This window comes from Amblyomma americanum, chromosome 11, assembly GCF_052857255.1.
Source record: "Amblyomma americanum isolate KBUSLIRL-KWMA chromosome 11, ASM5285725v1, whole genome shotgun sequence".
Classification (NCBI taxonomy): Eukaryota; Metazoa; Arthropoda; class Arachnida; order Ixodida; family Ixodidae; genus Amblyomma; species Amblyomma americanum.
This window is the reverse complement of record NC_135507.1, coordinates 17,620,685-17,643,842: the sequence shown is the minus strand read 5'-3', so window position 1 is coordinate 17,643,842 and position 23,158 is coordinate 17,620,685. Positions and strand designations below refer to the sequence as shown.

Genomic DNA, 23,158 nt, shown 5'->3' with positions numbered 1-23,158 from the left:
TGTTAACAAGCCGCGTACACCGCCTTCCGCGCAGGGGGTCGGTGTGTCGTCATGAAGGCATGCAAAACGACCGTGGGAGCCTGCGGACTGCGAAATAAAAATAACAAAATAAATTTGAAAACAATAATGAAATGGAAAAAAATAAACTAAAACAAATAAATAAAAACAATAGAGTTAGAATTAAAGATAAATATAGCAAACTACAAATGAAAATAAAGATAGCAACATACAAATGAAATAAAAATCAACAAAACAAAGATTCACATAAATAAATGTAAGCAACTGCAGGAAGAAACGTCTAATTAATTGTAGAAAGAAATGCATAAATAATTGCAGAAATAAATGTGTAAAGAATTGCACAAAGAATTCCAGAAAGAAATGTGTAAAGAATTGCACAAACAATACCAGAAACAAATGTGCAAAGAATTTCATAAAGGAATGTGTAGAGAACTGCAGAAGGAATTGCAGAAAGAAACGTGTAAAGAATTGCATAAATATATGTGTAAAGAACTGCGGAAAAATCGAGAAACAAATGTTTGAAGATTTGCAGAAAGAGTTCGAGAAAGAAATGCGTAAAGAATTGTATAAAGAATTGCAGAAAGGAATATGTAAGGAATTGCATAAAAAATGTGCAAAGAATTGCAAAAAGAAATGTGTAAAGAATTGCACAAAGAAATGTGCAAAGAACTGCAGAAAGAATTGCAGAAAAGCAGCTTTCGCTCTGCATTAAGGTTGCGTCAGTTCCCGACTAATAAGGCCACCAATGTCTGTGCTGTTCTTAACACGCGGAAAAGGCGGTCGGCGATGAACCTGTGATGATCAGGCACCGCTCGCGAGCAGTTTGCTGGCTTTTTGCTTCACGTTTTACGCCGAGACGGCGGGAAATCATTCGGGCCGCAGGCAACCGTGTGCGCTCTTGCGCAAGGCGTCACTGAGCGCGGTCATGCCGATGTCTCCTCTTCCAACGAAATCCAGTTTAATCGCCATGCATTCACAGTAAGTCTAACTATTTTACTTTTTTTTTGTCTTCTAAACTACTGTAAGCAGTGCTGTTGGTGCTGTGGATGTACACCAGATTATTTGCGCAGCGACTAACTTCCTGCCCTTGTTTGGAAGCGACGTTATAAGCGGCGGAAACCATTCAGCTCTCGACTAATGAGGCCATCTAAGTCTGTGCTGCTGTGTTGTTCTTAATACGGGGAAAAGGCAGTCGGTGATGAGCCCGTGATGATAAGGCACTGCTCGCGAGCTGTTTGTTGGCTTTTTCGTCCTCCGATGTAGAGGCGCGGCCAGAAAAATCGTCTAACCTGGGAATGACAGCCTAAATAGAACTACGCTCTTGTTGGCGCCGTGTGGCCTCCGGAACGCACATCGCCTTTTTAGGTGGATTGTTTTTTTTAAGCTTTGCCCTATCACCTGTCCGGATCGCAAGGCGCTGTCTTCAGAAATGCTGAGCTGTGCGTCGCTTCTTACGTGTGGACGCTCGCTCGGCGCGCGTCACGGACAGCGACGTTTTGACCAAAGGCGTCTTGTAACGCCGTAGAATACGGGAAGTTCGACGAAGTTTCAGTCATGCCGCGAGGGACGCGTGCTAATAGTGTGATGGTCGAATAAAAGCTGGCGCTTGCGCGAACAGCCATCGTGTACAAACCCCGCGAAGAACATACGAGCTGCAACCGCACTCCCCTTTCTTTGCACGTCTACGCACTTGCCAATCCTTGTTACCGGAGCTGGTGCCCTCCGCCATTGGCCTGCCCGCCCTTCGTTTTTACACCTGAGTAAAGGTCGAATCGATTGAGAGATGGTTTACATTTCGTTTCGAGAGGCTCCTTCATGGACCCCACTAATGCGTGCACCGATTTTTACGAGAGGGAGAGTATGCGTTTTTGATCTCATGCTGCTACATTATCGAGACGCCAAAGAGTGACCCGGCGCTGATTTACGCTAACGAATGCATTTCGCTCGCGCTTAGTTATGTCTGCGTTTGGGGTTGAAGACGTGCAATGTTTTATTGGAAAAGTTTCTATTTGGAGAGCTTTCGTTGCTTTCTTTGACATTTCTAGCAGCCTTGGGTGAATTTACAGCATGCAAAAAACTCCTCTTTTCTGCGCAACTGTGGCTACACTTGAACGAAAAACTAAGTCAATTTCAGACGTATTCCATCATGCGGGTACTGCGCATGTTGTCTCAAGCTCAAATCCACTTTTGCCAGGGCGCAGCTGCATCCGCGATGTGCTGCTTGAGCTCCTGGTGACACGCGCGGCACCGGAGCGCTGCAACCAGCTTGTATCTAAGTGCGCGTGCTTATGTATGGCCGTTCTGTTCACATTTTAATGCGACAGCATAATATGGGTTACCAGCAACGAAACGCGACGGCGTTGACCAAGGGAAGTGGTACCAAAAGCTCAAGACACCACCACTGTCTCGCATGCGGTCAGCTGTAGACCATAAGGTAGTAATGGGTGTTCACAGGCATTGAAGCCAATGCATTAGATGAGGCAGTAGTAGTTAGTAATAGTTAGTCATAGTGATAGCTATAGTGAGTTAGTTGTAATGGTAGTTTTGAAATAACCAAATAAGGTAGTAAATAAAAATGAGAGTCATTCATGACAGCAGCACTGGTAAATAACTTGATGCTGGAGGCTTTTAGATCAGTCCTTTGTGGTAAAGGCCTTTAGGGTGAAGGCCTAGAGGGTGAATGCCTTCCGGGTGAAGGCCTTTATGGTAAAGTCCATTGCGCTGAAAGCCTTTAGGTCAGAGGCCATTATCGTTAGGACCTTTAATGTAAAGGGCTTTAGATCAAACGTTGCTTTCACATTCACAGCACATAAAGACCTTGAGTACCCAGCGTAAATTTCGTGCTTCAAGTTATAGGGGCAACACCGCGGTGAACTAGTTAGCGGTCTGGCTGTTTGGTTTTGAACGGCTTATGCCTGTTTAAGTATCGGCGTAGCAGGCCTCTGCAGCGTAGTCTTGAAGGCGCTTCTTTAATAACGGATGTAAGAATAAATGTTACAGTATTCTCCTGTTGGGATCCCCGGTTCGGAGCTTCAATGAATGTGCATTTTGTAGCGGTGCGATTCTAAACAGCTCGTAACGAGTCGATGCTGATATATGGCACAATTCTTCGCAGTCCTTGGTTCCACTGTAAATGGAATACCGTAGAGAGATCAATCTTGGCAGTAGGTATTCAGTACAGAGGGAGAGTGCTCCATAGATTATGGGTCTTTATTACAATTTGTTACGAAAACCATTTAGAATTTGTCAAGCGTAATTACTGAAGCGATGAAGCCGTCGCGGAGTCTCAGTGAATATAGTGCTCGGCTGCTGATCCGAGAGAGGCGGGTTCCATCCATGGCCGCGGCGGTCGCATTTCGATAAAGGCGAAATGTTCCAGGCTCATTCACTGTGCAATGTCAGTGCAAGGTAAATGATCCTAGGAGGTCGAAATTACCGCATCCCTCCGCTAAGGCGCCCCTCATAGCCTTGAGTCGCTTTGGGACGTTAAAGCAAACCGAAACGATGATCACCTTTCTAGGATATAATAGCCAAAGTATGCCTTGCGTTTAAAGTTCATGCGTAGAGATGGTGTAGAATTATTTTTTCAGTTACCCTTACACTTTTTCTTCGCGCTGTACAGGTCGGAATGCGCGGATTGTTGACAGCCGCAAGAATGCTTCTGAGGAAACTTGCCACACCGTTGTACAATGTGGTGAATTTCTTATGGTGCTTGTATTGCATATGCCCATCCTGGGTAGTTTTGAAATAAGCTCAATTTGTTAGTATATTGATTACCATGTCATTTTAAGGCTCTGTGGTGACATTTCTCGACGTTTCTAGACTGGCTATAGTCAGTCTATAGCCCTGCGTCTATGCACCTGTAGACTATTCTATACACTGTCTATAGACACAGGCCTATAAAAGAACCAAGGCCATAAACCTATAGACCGACTATAGATAGTATATAGACTTAAGTAACTGGACCAGCAGACTTTTGGTCATAGGCTGTTTATGGACAGAAACCTACAGAAAAATGTATGGCCATAAATCTAAATGTCTGTCGCACTCAGTTGCTGGTGCTGGCTCACATGCTGGCTTCTTGCACGTCATTTCAACCTCTCCGTCCAGAACATACGCTTTAGGCCTCCTTATTGACTCCACAATGCAGCGATGGCGTAGAGGTAGAACATCCGCCTCGCGTGCAGGAGGATTGGGGTTCAAATCCTGGTGCCGCGCAATTCTCCACCGGGTTAAATAAAAATCCGCGTGTCGATGGAATTGCATAACCAGGCCTAGAGTGCGGCCTGATCTCGGTGACCAGAACCGACTACGCACTCTCTCACCAGAGCGGAATTTGGCCACCCTGGTGTAGTACTTGGCCACAACCTTCTATTAACGCCACAGAACCTGTGGAAGCAACTTTGTTGAAAATATTGACAAACGATGTCTCCGTTGGAAGCCGGCGGCACTGGTGCTTGGAACCGTGGAACTGTGCCGCAAGGAATTTGTTCTTCTCCATGGTTACATATGCGACAACCATGTCCACTTTTGTAGCGATAGCTACATTACGGTAGCATTTCCAGCCTTCAGCGTGGCGGCGCTGCCACGTGGTTGGTCACGTGACCAAGTTCAACTCTGCCAGCTGTAGGTATCGCGTCACTCCAGGTTTAGCCAAAGCTAAACCACCGCCAATTTTTTTCTTCTGCGGGTAACTCTCACACCGCGACGTCACATCGAGGCCGATGCTGTCACATGCCACAAGCGAGAATCGCATGAGCCCTTCTTTTTGCCGCTTCCACAAACAGCAGCGGCCACGCAGTCGCTCTGACATGCCGAATCTCAAGCGCAATTATAGCGTGCATTAAGTTCTGAAATAGAAAGAAGTGAAACTGGCAGCGACATAGCCGGCGGGCCCGCCAATCGGCCACAGGTGACGTCGGCAGTGTAATTCGAAGAGCAGGGCGGAGGAATTTACGTCAGAGGCGCTCACCGCCGCTGCTTTGTGGTGTGAAACTGCATACCAGGGTGACTTTTCTTCGGCTGCAGAAAATTAGTTCATTATTCACAACAGTGAAGCAAACACTGACATTGCCAAGAAAAGTTCTCACCGAGTATATCGAATCAGGGGCCCCAGGCCCGGCAAAACTGAAGTTTATTCCCCGTTGGACAACGTACAGAAAACTTGACTCGTGCAGTAAAAACCGCCAGCACTTTTCATGCTTGCTTTTTAGTACAGTATAGTGTTAACAGCCTATATAGAAAGCCAGCCAGGAGGGACCCACCGGCGGAGGAACCAACGAGTACTAACGGTCCACCACCCTCTCTTCGAAAGAGTGGTCATTATGGTGACGAGATCGTCGGTGCCGTGGACTGCTTCTCTTTCGCCTTAACTCTATGCGCACGCCAGGCTGATGGCAGAAAGAAGAAGCGATCGACAGTATGGCAGCCGAAAGCCCCAGGATGAGAAGTAGGGAGCACCACGCTAGCGCGGAGTCAAACTGTCCCAGGTGTCCCGGGGGCCAGGCCAGCAGTACTGCTGACAAAACACCTGCAATGAAAGGGCATGGGAGTACATTTCACTGGCGTTAATGAACGGGCTTCTTGGTTCAATTTGTCTTCTATAAATAGGGTAAGACGCCATTACCAGTTTACTGCTGTAAATTAATTCGTACGTTGATATATACCGCAAACATTTCCTTAACATCTTTAGTTGATAGCCCATTTGTGCTGCATTTGTCCTCGTTTCGTTGTGTTGGGCTATTCCTAGATGGCACTTTAATGGGCTAGCATTTGCAAGACAACCATGTAGACAACCATAGCCGTCGACTACGCGTTTTAGTGCGAAAGCAGGAACACGGCCCCAGCCAAGAATCTTGTTTGAAGCTCGGATTATCTCGGCTAAGCTCGGGTTAGTTAGGAGGAACTTCGCGCAAGCTGCAGCCATTGGGAGGATGATCTTGAAGGTGACCTGGGCCAAATGTGACATAGAAACAAACAATGCAGAAATAAAATATTGCCACAACTGGGTGTCGAACTCCCGGCGGCAAACAGATCAGCTTCGCTGGTCACTGCAGGATAGCACTATGCTATCGCCCCAGCCAATCATGTCTCGTGTTAAACTCCAACACACCCTCGGGCTGTGCATTGCACATCGTCGTCTTCATCAACTTCCAACCAGTTCCAGCCAGTGGTTTAGCCAACCATGCTAAACACATGCTTTCGCACATCTGCTCGGTTAAAAAACGTTAAAACCTTCCAATTTTTTTATCAACGAGTGGGATTACCATCATTACGCTCACGTTGCAAAACGATCGACACATACGCACAAGGAAGTACACGCGAAAAAAACAAACAAACTGAAAAGCTGGAAAATTCTTGCTTCAGCGTCCGTTCTACTGAACCGTCACAAAAGGAACGGTCACTTCCAGGGGAACCATAATCCTTGCCACGCTAAACTCGCAATAGTGCCACTGGTAAGCTCTATTTACTGTCCATATTAACGTCTTGAGTGACGTCATTGTGTTCCAGCCAGTCAGTGATTGGCATTCTGATCAGCCATTGTGACCAGCGTTGTAAAGAGGTCTCATGAGACGCCACTACATTCTTACCAATCTGCTTGGTGCATTGTTTTTGCTTGGCACAACTATGTTGTTCACAACACAATAGGCTGGTTAGGATGACGTCAAAAGGTCACGTGACCTTTCTAGACTAATCATTAATTGGGACCTTCCGTGGTGGGTAGGTTGTGATAACGTCACAATGTCGCGTGACCTCTTTTGACCAATAACCCAATTTCGTTACATCGGACGGCCAATTTTGCTTTTGAGGGAAACTCTTACGGCATCGTATTAAAATAATTCGATAGGGTTGGCGTAAGTGTGTCTGTAGCAGCTGCCGCTGTAAATTCAAACTAACCTGCCAGGTCTGTCTCCCAAACTGGCCTGACGGCCACGGCAGTGCAGGCCAGGGACAATGAGTAGGCGAGCATCATGTGCAGGGCGCACGTGTCCCCGCTGGGAACGCTCGTCTGGAAGTGCAACATCAGCACCATCAAGGACAACACATAGCCGCTGAAGAGGAACACCCATCGACCGCACGGCTTGGACCACCGCGCCGACTGACCAAATGCCATCTGCTCCAGAACCTGCGTTGTTGTTGCGCCATGTTCATCAACTCAGTGTTTATGAGATTCAGTCTGCGTCACGTCGACTGTTGCGACGCTCAGAGTTCCTCATAGAATGCTTTTCCCGACTCTAGCATTGACTCGTTAGGACTCAAATTTGCGCGAAAATGACATTTAGTGGCACGTTCTCTTCGACACTACGTTTAATTGAGTGGCACTCGCTCGTGTCAGTCACAGAGAATCAAAAGTTCATATCGTCTGCGGCGATGCTTAGCAGCAACAAAAAATGAAGGGAAAATTAAGCTCCGCCTTAAGAGTATGACTGGATAGAGCTAATGCCCATATTTGCGGAATTGGTCATTCTAGATTTTACATTCATAGATCCCTGGGAGTCCTTATACCACTCCTGGTTCAGCAGTCAAGCGATGCGCCACTGCCCAGCGATGTCAGATGTTACCATCGGTGGAGCTTGTGAGAGCGAGGTTCTGAGAGGTTGATCAATTTGGTCACAATCCTCTGGGCAGTTTGGGATGATGCCACAAGGTCGTGTGACCTATGTGGTGCACCTACGTTGATTCTCCGGGGGATTTTTCGCTCACAACGCTGATGACGCCAGATTTTTCGCAGAACGAGAACCTTAATGCTATAGCGTTAAAAGGGATGACTTCTTGAGAGAACTACACCAGACACATATCTCAACGGAAGGTTTTGACGGGAACCGTTTCATGTCGCCTCGTTCTGTCCCGGACGAGAGGTAATGGTGCCGATCCATGTTCGTTTTGTCTGGTATCACTTACGAAACACTCCCTTATCACTGGTTGTTCTGGGCGACACTTTTCAACCAGAACTGTCTAATACGAACAAACTGCAGGTGGGAACATTTTAGAACGCCACAAAAGTGGCGAGTCCACTGCCGCGATAATTGTGTGAAGCGCCTTAGTTCTTCGACCGTTGCTGGAATACAGGCGAAACCAAGGCTACTCACCAGCCTAACTACGAGCATGGCGGCCTGCGAAGGAATGACAGCCCAGCAAGGCACGGCCACCACCTGCGGGAAGGCGACGCGGGCAAGGATGGCGGCCGCCTGGATGCTGACGCTGCTCGCGCTCATGGAGACGCGGCTGCTGCTCTCCAAGAAGAGCGCCAGGCGAAGGAGCCTGCGGAATTGCGACACACCAACCTCGGTAACCTAACGACGTTCAGGTTCTAGACGGAGGCATCCTTGCTTACGGGGCCGTTTCACGGACATTTATACTTTTATCACAGCCCGATAGCTACCGCGCACCTCCAGTGCGCACGCGCTGATTGGTTCCGACGCGGAAGACGTGCGCACTGCTTTCAGACACCTGGCGCCATCTGCCGCCTTCATCTGGCGATCTGCGCGTTCGCACTGACTACGCGCGCTAGGCGTTAAGTGCTAGTGGTACGCGCTACGCTAAATGGCTGTATAACGGCTATCCCCTGTCACGGCTAGAGTCACTGGTCACGGCAGGCGCTGGGGAATGTGGGAAAGGAAAATATGCTCCCTCGTTCTTCAGAGGCTCTGAGCCCTGTCAATTACTATTTGCCAATAGGTATAATTTCGACAAGAAGAAACACGATGCGGACTAGAGAAACGACGATCTCACAGGGCGAAGTGCATAGCGCTACCTCTCCATCGAGGCCTTGACGTCTTGCCGCAAGACATGGAAGGGTGTGACGGACATAACAAAGAAAGAACATCAGAGTGGCAAGACACGTGAGCGACCCTTTTGAACTGTTCCAGAAGACTTTTCCGACGAAAATGCGCTTGCCCCGTGTGCTTGCGTTACTGCAACACGCAGGGTGCCTTGCAGTCCGCTTTTGCGGAACATGCATGACCTTCCTGGCTTAAGCCAGTGGCTGTAGGTACGCACCGCACCTGCTGCCAGCCGCTGTCGGGTTGCGCTGTACACCAGTGCACGCAGCAGAAGGCGCCTGTTGTGTTGCGTGCGTTTTTGCGTTTTAGCTGTGTACGTGTTAAGTGCGCGTACTGTCATTCGATGCGATCGCTTCGCAGTAAGAGGCCACGTGCGCGGCAGGATACGATCGAGCCCTAATTTCAGCTCTCGATCAGTCGGTCTCCCTCAGCACGTCGCCAAGATGCGTATCGAACCCGACGCTTGCGTGGAGTGATACGCCTTCTGTAGGGCCCTGTTTACCTCGAATTCAGACCCTGGTCGCGAAGAGCAGGTCGCCGTGACACGCTTCGCCAGCCGGACAACGTTGAGTCGCCGTCTTCGCATCGTGTTCTCTCGAAGGGAACGCTGCAGCGCTGGCCCACCAGGAAGCACAAGAGTGCTTCCACGTAGCATACTCCCGCTGTGAGATGGACGCTGGCGACGCTGTAAGTCAAGATGTCCACTTGTACAGCCACCAGGGTCCAGATTACGTGGCTTGCGCAACCCTGCGAGACGAAACTCGGTTGGGATGAAGTCGCGTTTCACTGATGCAATAGGACGAGGACGGAAAATTGCACAGTAACGAGAGTTTGTGTGGAAGATATAATCAGTCGGCTCTCTCAACAGTTTTTTTTTGTACCCGCTGTAGTGGCGCAGTGGTTCCCCCATACTCCCACCGTGATCCCGTGGACATCTGTTCAATCACAGACGCTGCGGCAGCGTTTCGGTCGAAACGCTAAAGACGCCAGTGTAGTTTAGAAGAGTGCGGTGAGGGACACATTTCTAAAAACAAGGACTGCACATTTCCTTTAAATTTTTTTTTATCTCGCTCGTCCCGTGTGCTCCTCTCTTCTCCCGCTGAATTGAATTGGCTGCTTGGAAAAGGAAATTGCGCAGTATCTGTCTCTCATATCGGCTGACACCTGAACCGCACCGTAAGGCAAGGTAAATGAGGTACTGAGAGAAGAAAGGAGGAAAGAGGTGCCGTAGTGGAGGGTTCTGTAATAATTTCGACCACACGGGGATCTTTAACGCGCACTGACTTCGCACAGCACACGGGCGCCTGAATAATATTGCACTTCTCCTTTCCTCTCAAGAATTGAATTGGCTGTTTGAAAAAGGAAATCGCGCAGTATCTGTCTCACATATCGGCGGACACCTGAACCGCGCCGTAAGGGAAGGTAGAGGAGGTACTGAGAGAAGAAAGGAGGAAAGAGGTGCCGTGGCGGAGGGCTCCGGAATAATCTCGACCACCTGGGGATCTTTAACGTGCATTGACATCACATAGAAAACGGGCGCCTTTGCATTTCGCCTCCATCGAAACGCGGCCGCCGAGGTCGGGTTAAGATAGGAGAGGATAGGATAACTTTATTGAGCTCGCAAGTGCTTTTATGCGGTTTAGATGAGTCCATCTCCGCAATGGTCCCAGCCCGGGTACTCCGGATCAGTAGCCGAGGGCCCTAACCACTGAGCCACCGCGGCGGGTAAATTCCTCAGGAAATTCCTCTAATGTAAATTAATCTGAAGCAATTTTCATTTTTGATATTCTACTGACCGCGCATAGCAGTAAAATCTCAGGCAAATTAAGAAAACGCACACTCAGCAAGACCACTCATGAGCCTGATGTATACAATGCCTTATTTTTTACTGCAGGCATCGTTTCAATTAATCGTATTTGCTTGCATTACACACAGGTTTACACAATATGGCGATGACGTGTGCACGAGTTGGGAGCACTTAATACCGTGTCTTTCATGACGCTGAGATCAGATGATGTACATTTGTGACCTATAATGGCCACAATAAAGAGACATGGAGACGGGTTCATAAATGATCCTTTCGGAGTGTCTGCCTTACGGAATTTCTAGCCTTCATGCCTATAGAACGTAAATACGGCTAGGCACTGCTGTATTTCGGTGCGCATGACGTAGCAGAAATCGTGTAATCATATTCGGGCGATGGACTGAACTAAAAACCCTCCGCGGTGGCTCAGAGGAGAAGGTGCTCGTCTACTGAACCTGAGTACATGGGTTAATAATAATAATAATAATAATAATAATAATAATAATAATAATAATAATAATAATAATAATAATAATAATAATAATAATAATAATAATAATAATAATAATAATAATAATAATAATAATAATAATAATAATAATAATTGGTTTTTAGCGAAAGGAAATAGCACAGTATATGTCTCATATATCGTTGGACACCTGAACAGCGCCTTAAGGGAAGGGATAAAGGAGGGAGGGAAAGAACAAAGGAAGAAAGAGGTGCCGTAGTGCAGGGCTCCGGTATAATTTGACCACTTGGGGATCTTTAACGTGCACTGACGTTAAAGATCCCCAGGTGGTCATAATTATACCGGAACCACCGCGGTTGCGTTTCGAACGAGGCGAAACGCAAAAGGCGCCCGTGCGCTGTGCGAATAATAATAATAATTGGTTTTTTGGGGGAAAGGAAATGGCGCTGTATCTGTCTCATATCGTTGGACACCTGAACCGCGCCGTAAGGGAAGGGATAAAGGAGGGAGTGAAAGAAGAAAGGAAGAAGAGGTGCCGTAGTGGAGGGCTCCGGAATAATTTCGACCACCTGGGGATCTTTAACGTGCACTGACATCGCACAGCACACGGGCGCCTTAGCGTTTTTCCTCCATAAAAACGCAGCCGCCGCGGTCGGGTTCGAACCCGTTAACTCCGGATCAGTAGTCGAGCGCCCTAACCACTGAGCCACCGCGGCGGGGCGCGCTGTGCGAGGTCAGTGCACGTTAAATATCCCAAGGTTGTCGAAATTAATCCGGGGACCTCCACTACGGCACCTCTTCCTTCCTTTCTTATTTCGCTCCCTCCTTCATTCCTTCCCTTATGGCGCCGTTTAGGTGTCCACCGAGATATACGAGACATTTGCTGCGGCATTTCTTTTTAGTCAAAAAACAATTTTTCCGGAAGATCGATGAAGGCGGTTGGGTGTATTTTGAAGGCTAATTAAAATTGGTGGTTTATGGGGGAAGGAAATGGCGCAGCAACTGTCTTTTGACCACTTGGGGTCTTTAATGTTCACTGACATCGCACAGCACACGGGGGCTTTTTGCGCTTGGCTTCCAACGAAACACGGCCGCCGCGATCTCCATCGAAATTCGATCGCCGTGGCCGGAATCGAGATTACGTCTTTCGGGTTAGCAGCCAAGCGGCATTACCACTGAGCCACCGCGGCGGCTAAGTAGCCGAGCGTCCTAACCACTGAGACCCTGCGGCGCGACTTGGGGTTCCTCGGTCGGAATTCGAATTCTTATACTTACCCGCCGCGGTGGCTCAGTGGTTAGAGCGCTCGGTTACTGCGGTTCAGTACCCGGGTTCGAGCCTGGCCGCGGCGGCCGCGTTTCGATGTAGGCGGAACACTAAGGCGCCCGTGTGCTGTGCTGTGGGATTACAGGGCACGTTTAAGATCCACGGGTCAAAATTATTTCAGAGCCCTCCACTACGGCATGTCGTTTCTCCTTTCTTCTTTCACTGCCTTCCTTATCCCCTCCCTTGCGGCGCGGTTCAGGTTTCCAGTTAGATGTGAGACAATTACTGCGCCAAATCTTTTCCTCTCCAAAACAATTATCAATTTATGCCTGAACGGTGGTATCGACGCACCCTTCTTCACTGCCCTGCCATGAGGCTATCGGTGTAGCAGAGTTTCAACTTCTTTATTTCTTTCACTCTCTATGCCATCTCTTAGGGTGCAGTTGAGGTGTCCACCCAGAAGTGGGATAGATACAGCGCCATTTCAGTTACTCCAAAGAAATTTTACATTTCCGCAGCTTCTTTCAGTTACAAGCGGCAACATTCAGTTATATCGTACTACAGCATGGCATAAAGTGGAGCTGCTTGCTCTCATTCGGTTCCTGTAGCGGCTATGAGATTATGTGCACTGGTGACATAACTATAGCGCCTATCGCAATGACAGAACACCTCGCATTATTACAGCATATGCTGTCGGTACATCGAAACTCTGTCCATGGCGCGTACACAACGGACTGCTCCCTGGCTCACCTGCCAGTGGACAAGGAGGCGGAAGTCTTCGTGAAGACAGGTCAGTCGTACAACGACCGACGCCAGGAAACCTTGCGCTGCTGCCGCCACGTAGAGGTAACCACACTCCTTGACCGCCAGGGCTAGCGCCAGTGGGACGACTGCGGAGGCGCCCCTTCGGCAGGGCTGTGAAAGTGGCGTCTCACTGCATGCATACTGCAGCTACATGGCCCAGTTCGCAGCGCACGGCTAGTTTCATGGTTTTAACAGCGGGGCTGATTGATACCAAGCATACAGCGACTATCAATAATTGGAAGGCCCTAGTCCTGGCGCCAGCCCTTGTAAAAATTTCTTTAGATAGTCTATAAACTGTATATAGACCTTTTTCTATAAAATATATTGACTCTCTATCGACAGTTCCTAGACATAGTCAATAGGCAATACAAATGCTATAATAGTCAGTCTATATTTATTTATTCCTTTGGGATGCTAAATGTGCCGCACGGCATAAAACGGGATGTCTTTAACGCACGTTAATACTTTTAAGACGTCTCAGAAAGGCATGAAGTCCGGTTATGTATAAAAGGTCACATAATCTTCGTGCGTAAATGTTTTTCGTTATCCACAATTGGAAATCGGAGTGATTGTTTGAGGGCAAGCCTGCCTCTTGAAGAACCCGAATGCGCACCAGCGAAGTTCCTGGGCATGTCCACAATCGGTGGTGGACAGTGGTTTCAGAAGCGGCTGTGTCGCAGTGAGGGCATTTTTCCGGCGCAGGAATTTTCTCACTTTTCCACTGGTGCCGAACTGCGGGCGTAAGGGCCACTCCGACGCGCCGCCGCCTCAGAGAGACCTCCTCTATCCGTGATAAGTTGGGAGGAAGGGGGTGGGTACACGGGGGAATAAGAGCACGTGTACGCCGCCTGAGGGACGCTGAAGACGCTAAATGTTTCAGAAGAGGATCTGGTGGAAAACAGGCAGGGGGAGTTTGTGGAACAGTCCATAGGCAATCTATAGATTTATGGCCATACACTTTTAGTACACTTCTGTCTATAGACAATCTATAGACTATGAGTAGACAAAAAGAAATATCTACAGGAAGGCAGTACAGTCTATAAGGAGTCTGTACACTCTCTATCGACAAATTTTGTAAGGGAGGTAGGCATGCCCACAGACCTCGTAGAGGCGAAGACAGAAAACATGCATTCACAATTCTTACAACAAAAGAAGCTAACGTATCACTCTTTATAACTTCTCCGGAAGAATTTGAATCGGCAAGTTCTGAAACGCCACCTCGCCGAGAGGCCATGACAAGATGCCTAAGATGATGCCTCCACACGCCGTCGGAGATCGTCGTGTGTAGAAGGAACACTTTGGAGCGGAAACTGAAATAAACTACGCCAAGAAAGCTTGAGCCAGCTGTCAAGGCTACTCCGGTTCGACGCATCGCCTACAAAGCGTAGGGCGAAGCGAAACACATTGTGAACGAAGAAACTAAGTCGAAAAACAAAGCACAAAAATTTCTGTTGTCCCAACAGATTTTCTGTAATGTTTCTGACCAAACATTTGTAGTAACAAACATTTTTGTGGTCACGACAGAATTTGGGTTGTTACTACAGAAATGTGGCACAGAACTACAGACTACAGAAAAGTACTGCAGAACAACAGGAAAATCTATAGTTACGACAAAACTTAAAGCTATTTTGTCGTAATCTGACACACTTCTGTCGTTTTTCTCGACTGGGAATGCACAATACAAGGATATGCCAAAGTGATACGTAAGTTTTGGCCTCCTCGTGCAGGAATTATGCTATACGTATAGAGGCCTTGCTAAACCGCGGTGCTTGTTCGGAACCTAAATCGTTCACTGTATTTCCGGTACCAATGCTGTCGCCTTCCTTTCCCAAGCGCGATTGGAGGCGTTCTTTTGTTATGAGGCAGGTAGGTCGGCAGTAATCATGAAATTAAGCAATTGACTTGGTATTAACCTAGACAATTATCTCAGTAGTGGTGCCCAATGAAGGTTTCTGTCTACACTTCCGCCATAAACGCTATCTTATGATTTCTCCTGTATTCACACGAACTAGCACGTTCTGATTCTCATTTTTTTGACATACAATTTCACACCAGAACGTCATACCGATTAACCCACGGTTTTTATCGCCAAATGAAGTGGGATATGTTCAACTGTGCTTGGCATTTTCATTCAACTATTTTGTTATGCATTCTTTCTGGTTTGCTGCATGTGTTATCTACTGACCTCTGCTGCTTGGGCTCGGTGTGCTTGCTGTTTTCCTTAATAAAAAAAAAATCTTCACCCGAGGGTGCAGAATTTGGCTGCAGGACGCAAGTGGTGCAGTCATGTAACGAGAGGTAGCCATTTCGCTGAGGGCCTTTGGGGTTGTTTTAAGACTTCGCATGGCACCCGCCGCAGTGGCTCAAACTCGCTGGCATTTTGTATGAGAACAGTGCAGCCCTCCAGAGCAGTTTTAAAGCTTAGAAGTGCATCAGTCAACCTACAGGACACATTGTTTTTGTGCACCCTTTACGTGGCCTTTTGGGGGGGTACTGAACGGTTAGACGGCTGGACTATTCTGACCAAGATTACTTTCGAAAAACAAAGCAGATAGATCAGGGCAGAGTGGAATAGCGACTGATGAGGGGCGCTTAAGAGCTGCCGGCTTCCTTCAAGAAATCCAGAGGTGGTTGCAAAGACCTACAATTGCAGTGCTTAACAGTCAAATAATTTCCTGTTAGGATTTATTGTAACAGCTGTAGTCGCATTGGAAACGCGTGCTGGCCAGCGCAAATGCGTGTCGGATCTGTGAGAGAAGGCCCAATTGAAAAGTCGCCACTGTGGTCTTGTGAGACGGGCGAGCTCGGACCAGGCACAGCGCAGATAGAAGGGCAAAAGCTGTCTACACCATGGAACATTTCTCACCAGCAGGTTCCGGGGCCAAATGCGGCCGAGAACCATCCCTGCCTGCTGAACGGCCAGCAAGAAGCAGATCTCGTTTTGGGACACGCCTCGCTCATGGTAAAAGCTGTAGTCGGAGGCCCACTGCGACACGTAGCCGGCGTGCACCAGCAAGAAGGCGAAGGTCTGGTAACGCAGAGCCCTGCGCCAGAAACACCAGCCGCACCATTGTTTAAGGTGAGCGTGAAGACGTCGCAGTGTGTCTATAGTTGCGCACAGCCAGAGAGACTATGGCACAAGTAAAAGCTTAACTGAGGAAGTTGCAGCTGAGAAAGCTTAAAGTTTGGTACAGTATTAAATTAAAATGAAAATGGGTGCCTTCACTTTGCTATGAAAACCGGCGTGGAAAATTTATCTCGTCGTCGAAGGTAGGTATAAACATCAACTGCATTGCACAAAACGCGTCGCGCTTTCTGGGATGATCCAAAGATGGTGGTAGCCGCGCTGGGCTATTGGTCAGGTGTCCTGACTGCTGGTGTTGCCACCGCATTCGTACGCCAGTTTTCTTCGAGCTAGACCGTGCACGTGGCTTGTAGTTCCGCCGCAAGCAACCTCTTATCTTCCAGATGGACGGTGCGCTCGGCGCCCCTCACCGATTGGCTGAGTGGTTAGAGCGCTGGATGGAGGATGGATGGATGGAAAAACTGGATGGAGGATGGATGGATGGAAAAACTATTTTCGGCCCTAGTTTCGATCCGTCTAGGGCTCAGGGCCACCGTACAGCCCTCACTTCATGCGCATGTGTCCAGGCCACTCAGCGCTATGACACTGGCACCCGGTTCACCCAGTTAAGTTGGGTGTCCGAGTTCTGCGACGCAAGGAGCGCCTGCCATTATTCTTCCAATGCTCCATTAGTGGGCTGTCCCTGCGGTGATACGCAAAAATCTATCGTGTGCTGTGCGATGCCAGCGCACGCTAAATTAGTGGCTTTTGAGGAACGAAAACGAGGAAGTAACTGCCTCACATCTCGGTGGACACCTCAACCACGCTGAAAGGAAACGGAAGAAAGTAAGTGGAAGAATAAAGAGAAAGGGGTGCCATATATGGGGCTTCGGGATGATTTCGGCAACCTGGGGGTCCTTAACGCACGTACCGACATAGCACAGCACCCGCTGCGGTGGCTCAGTGGTTAGCGCGCTCGGCTACTGATCCGGTGTACCGGGGTTCGAACCCGACCGCGGCGGCCGCGTTTCGACGGAGGCAAAACGTAAAGGCGTCGGTGTGCTGAGCGATGTTAGTGCACGTTACAGATTCCCAGGTGATCGAAATTATTCCAGAGCCCTCCTCTATGGCATTTCTTTCTTCCTTTCTTCTCTATAAGTCCCTCTTTTATCCCTTTCCTTACGGTGCGGCTTAGGTGTCCGCCGAGATGTGAGACAGGGATACTGCGCCATTTACTTACAGCAACAATCAATCTCAATATCATCACACAGCGCAAGGGCGCCTTTTTCGTAACGTCGATGGCCGCCGCGTCCGGGTTCGGAACCGGTACTCCGGCTGAGTAGTCGAGTGTTCTGACCACAGAGCCACCGCGGCGGGTGTCCCACAGTGCACAACATATCCGTGCACTGAGGGGAGGTAGGAGTGAGTGAGTGAAAGATGCCACAATGCGGAAGGCTCCTGAATATTTTCGACGAGAGGCGTTCTTCAACGTGCGCCGACATCGCATAGCTCGTGGGCACCTTTTGCATTCTGCCGTCTTCGAAGCAGCGTGGCCGCTATTGTTGACAGCGATCGAACAAACGCGACGAATGTGGCAGTTCAGAACGCTCATCGAAAAAAACTTGGGTGTCGGGACATGGCTCACCTCGGTGGCCCCTCCACGAAGCTGTCGATGTGATTACTGGGGTCGTAGCACGTCATCAACCACTCTTCAGTGACGCCACGGCGTTATCTTTTGCGTTCTCGACGCAATGAAGGTGATAATGAAGCGTTTGAAAACACAAAGCGTGTTCTTCTTCTTCGTCCTGCAAAGTGTGTGTTCTTCAACTTCTTCTTTTACGGTGACAGCTAGATTTCATGCCCTGCAGTGCAGACGGCTCGGCCGAAGCCTACCGCGGGATCGAGGCACTCTACTTACGCGTAAGGTGGCTCGGTGCTAGGAAGCAGAATGGGAAGAGGGGTGGGGGTGCATCGAGGTGGCCTTCTACCGCTTTCACTAGCTGGCTGGTGAAGCAGAATGCTGTTCGTATGGACCGCGGAGTGGCCTTGGTGGTTCTCGAAGTGGACTCCTTCACCGAGACAAGTGGACCTCTCACACGTTGATTGCCTCTGCTGAAATGTGCTTCCCGGGCCTCGCTGCTATCGCTGACATTGAAAATGAAATTTGGCTTGCAGGAAACGCCCCGCCGCGGTAGCTCAGTGGTTAGGGCGCTCGACTACTGATCCGGAGTTCCCGGGTTCGAACCCGACCGCGGCGGCTGCGTTTTTATGGAGGAAAAACGCCAAGCCGCCCGTGTGCTGCGCGATGTCAGTGCACGTTCAAGATCCCCAGGTGGTCGAAATTATTCCGGAGCCCTCCACTACGGCGCCCCTTTCTTCCTTTCTTCTTTCACTCCCTTCTTTATCCCTTTCCTTACGGCGCGGTTCAGATGTCCAACGATATATATATGAGACAGATACTGCGCCATTCCCTTTCCCCAAGAACCACTTATTATTATTATTACTTGCAGGAAAAAGGACGCTGTGGCCTGTTGGGAAGGGATGGAGGAGGGAGTGAAAAGATTAAGTGGAAGAGGCGCCTTGCCGTAGGGCTCCGGGTTAATATCGTCCACCTAGTGTTCTTTAACGTTCACTGACATCGTACAGCACTCGTGTGTCCGCGTTTTACCTCCATCAAAAAGCGGCAGCCGTGGCCGGCATTGTATTCTGTGCCTTCGGGCTGAGCAGCCGAAAACCGTAATCACCGATCTGCCATTGGGTTGCGATAAAAGAAAATGAAAATTGCTTTTTGAGTAAAGAAAATTTCGCAGTATTTGTCTCACATATCCTGGCGGACGCCCGAACCGCGCCGCGAGAACGGACAAAGGTAAGAGTGAAAGAAGAAAGAGAGAAAGGGTTACCGTAGAGGAGAGCCCCGGAATAATTTCGACAACCTGGGTATCTTTAACGTGCACTGACATCACCCAACACACGGCCACCTTTTGAGTTTCACCCCCATCGAAACTCAGACGCCGCGGTCGGGTTGCCCAGTGTCCGTTTGGCAACTTCTTCGTTATGGACGCGATAACCACGGCCCTTTGAGCGTTGTTAGCGGCGCTATGCCGGACCTATATTTCGGATTCATTACATCACGGGCTTTCAGAGCCATTTTCATTGCCAAATACTACGCGTTCGGACATGCAACTAACTCCGTACGCGGAAACCTAGGGAAGGCCACGGTGGTTGGAGTGGTTATGCATTGCGGTATTCGTATGCAAATAAGCTCCTATGTTCTTTTAGTTTTAATAAATAAACTCCCTTTCAAGACCTTGTCTGCACCTAAATGTAGACCTTATGTCAGTATTTCAAGACTGTTCGTTCATTTAAAAATGTTATTAGACTACCTTCTTTCAACTACTTGTACTTGTTATTTTTTTCACTGAACCCCATCTGCTAGATTCCTTATGTTCCATGTCCTTGGAGCTTTGTTTATTGTGTTCATCAGAAGAGGTAATTTCGTTCCATCAGATGCATTGGTTCCTGTCTTGATACATGCATTATAAGGAAAGGCTTAAAATCAACCGCATTTCACTGATATTATCATGTCATAGTGAAAATTTGTGATGTCAATGAAATAATCAATGTGGATAAGTTTTTCATTTCATTTAAATTATAAGTGTTTTCGCATTAGACAGATGCGTTGCGTATGTATGTCTCTCTTCCACGTATATTTGTCCGATTCTTTCATTTTTTATATTTTTTTCTGTAAAAAAATGATTGTCCTTTGCCTGGTGCCTTTGTAAACTTCTATGCTTTGAAACCTGTAGTCTTGTATGCAGTATTTAATCTTTTTTTTCTGTAATCTTGTAACGGGATATATGCAAGCTGTTACTGTTGCCTTTGCCTTTGGGGGGGGGGGGGGGGGCGGGGATGGAGCGCTGTCCAGCTGTGTTAAAACAACTTTTTCTCCACCCTCCTTTCTCACTTTTTGTGTGGAATAAATAAATGTTCAAATTAAAATTCAAAATTCAAAATATTTCTAACATTTCCGGCCGCGGCGGTCGAATTTCGTTGGAGGCGAAATTCTAGAGGCCCGTGTACTGTGCGATGGCAGTGCAGGTTAAAGAACCCCGGGTGGTCGAAATTTCCGGAGCCCTTCACTACGGCGTCTCTCAAAGCCTGAGTCGATTTGAGACATTAAACCCTCATAAACCATATCTGCTGTTTTTTTTGTGACGCGATAGCATATACAACTCGTTCGGTCGAAAAGCCGTCGGCGCAGTCGGCATCGCGTGTTGCAAATAATCGGGGGCTGCGTAAAAAAATCGTATGATAGTAATTTGTGAATCTAGTGACTGATGATTGATTGTTGTGTGATAGCCGAGGACGGGTTAATGAAATCATTGTAATTAATTTATTAAATAAAGAAATGAAAAAGAATGAAAAATTGGAAAAAGAGGGTTTAAAGGTGTCAAAATGTTCAGAATGAAAAGCCAATACCTGATGATACTGAAAATTTAGAGTGTGCGTTTGATCATCTGATTAATTAAAACAACTAAAGAAAATAAATATGGGTTCAAAGGTGTAAAACTCATCAGAACGGAAAGCCTAACTCATTATGCTATCGCGTCATACTCTTAAAGCGGCGCTTAATTGTCCTCTCCAAATTTTTGTGTGTGTGTGTGGGCCAGGGCAAACGTTAACCCACCCAGCAAGAGCCAGAGCGCCAAGTTTTACTGAAAAAATGACTAGATGCAGTTGACAGTTTACCTAAAAACATTTTACGACGCTTTTTAATCGTGAAGTGGTTTAATACAAAGAGAAAATTAAAAAAAACTACTTTGTTTGCAAGCGAAAGGCTAAAACTTTAGTACTGCCCATTGAACAATGTGTATTGATTTGAGTGGGCCGGTAAACACGATTATGGCACACTTAGATTGGGTTTATAAGATTAATGACTCAAAGCGGCTCAGGTTATGACGGGCGCCGTAGTGGATGACTCCGGATAATTTCGACCACATGGGGTTCTTTAAAGTGCTTGATACCGCACAGTACGCGAAAGTCGCTGGTTCAATCCCGCCCGCGGCGGTCGTATCTTGATGGAGGCGAAATGCTAGAGACCCGAGTACTGTGTTATGTCAGTGCACGTTAAGAGCTCCTGGCGGTCAATGCCGACCGGAGTCCTCATATACGACGTCTTTTGCAGTCTGAGTTGCTTTGGGACCTTAATCCTGCAAATACAAACCATGTGTGCCATATTCCTATTTTCTGGCCAGTAGAAACTCATATACATTTTTCATTAGGGTGACCAGGCAATTAATCGACATCCATGTATCAAGCGCTTTCCAGTTGGGCTAACGATGTCCTTCTCCAGGGCTCTTGCGCAGTAAAAATTGCTGCTGTCACGTTGAATGACTGTTCTCGCACTTTAAAATACACACGCACAGACGCGGAAGTGTTGCGTCGAAGATTGTTAGTGTACGCAACGAAGTATTTGTAATATATGAGAAGAAATAATCTGATTTGGTCAATAGTTTCTCGCTCAACCTGCGATTTCTATGTTGTTTGTGAAATATTCATCAAAAGTAGGTTATTCCGCGTCACGCACAAGCAAGAGCGCTTTTAGCGAACGGTCTTTTGCTGCAAAAAAATTGACCCGAATAATTATGAAAATTATTGCTGAATAACCCAGTTTGTACCCGAATTTCAATTCGAAAACTCGCCTGATTTTTACCTGACAATTTATGGAAAAAATAAAAGCCGAAAACGAAGGGCCGTTATACGTATACGCATAAGTTGTGAAGACAACGAGTGACCGGTATTCACTTCTTGAAATGCTTGTCACTCCAAGCGCAAATACTTTTAATGTCGGCGGTGCAATAGCGCCTTAGTGAGGAGGAGGGGGAGGTGGAAAGCTTTCTCAGTTAAAAAAAAGATAAACGGAACTTGAGGCCGACGTTAGGTGATCAGAACACCTTGCTTTGTGATGACCTCGGTGGCTCGCTAGAGGGCCCGTTGTTGGACAGCCAGGTCCTAGCAGAGCAGCGCCGCCTTCCTTTGCTTAAAACTATTGAGTTTAATAATAATAATTGGTTTTGGGGAAAAGGAAATGGCGCAGTATCTGTCTCATTTATCGTTGGACACCCGAACCGCGCCGTAAGGAAAGGGATAAAGGAGGGAGTGAAAGAAGAAAGGAAGAAGAGGTGCCGTAGTGGACGGCTCCGGAATAATTTCGACCACCTGGGGTTCTTTAACGTGCACTGACATCGCTCAGCACACGGGCGCCTTAGCGTTTTTCCTCAATAAAAACGCAGCCGCCGCGGTCGGGTTCGAACCCGGGAACTCCGGATCAGTAGTCGAGCGCCCTAACCACTGAGCCACCGCGGCGGGGGAGAGTTTAATAATAATAATTGGTTTTGGGGAAAAGGAAATGGCGCAGTATCTGTCTCATGTATCGGTGGACACGTGAGCCGCGCCGTAAGGGAAGGGATAAAGGAGGGAGTGAAAGAAGAAAGGAAGAAAGAGGTGCCGTAGTGGAGGGCTCCGGAATAATTTCGACCACCTGGGGATCTTTAACGTGCACTGACATCGCACAGCATACGGGCGCCTTAGCGTTTTTCCTCAATAAAAACGCAGCCGCCGCGGTCGGGTTCGAACCCGGGAACTCCGGATCAGTAGCCGAGCGCCTAACCACTGAGCCACCGTGGCGGGTAAACTACTGAGTTTAACTCTGCTTTTGGGAGTTGAGCGGAGCAAGCCCATCAGATGTGGATTCTATCGGCTCGTTGACCGCAGAGGCTACAGTCATTGCTATAGTTACTTCGAAACATGGATCCTTTAGGTGAGGTAAATTTTTGGTCACCGCTCAGCCTAGTGCGTGGATAAAACAAAGCTTCCGGAGAAAAGCCGCTGTTTGGCGGTGGCTTCACGGGTGCATGCAACAAACCGTTGAGGTCGAGTAGCTTAGCGCGAT

At 48.0% G+C, this 23,158-nt stretch overlaps 1 protein-coding gene across 1 annotated transcript; it reads right to left on the bottom strand.

Moving 5' to 3' along the window:
- Window positions 1–5,151: 5,151 nt before the first annotated feature.
- LOC144111211 (uncharacterized) lies at window positions 5,152–16,203 on the bottom strand. Its single transcript, XM_077644422.1, has 6 exons — window positions 16,009–16,203; window positions 13,089–13,253; window positions 9,304–9,548; window positions 8,109–8,280; window positions 6,916–7,144; window positions 5,152–5,548 (listed from the first exon to the last, which is right to left on the bottom strand). The coding sequence occupies exons 1-6, from the start codon at window positions 16,042–16,044 to the stop codon at window positions 5,304–5,306; spliced, it is 1,092 nt and encodes a 363-aa protein (XP_077500548.1). The 5' UTR covers window positions 16,045–16,203; the 3' UTR covers window positions 5,152–5,303.
- Between the last annotated feature and the right edge of the window lie 6,955 nt (window positions 16,204–23,158).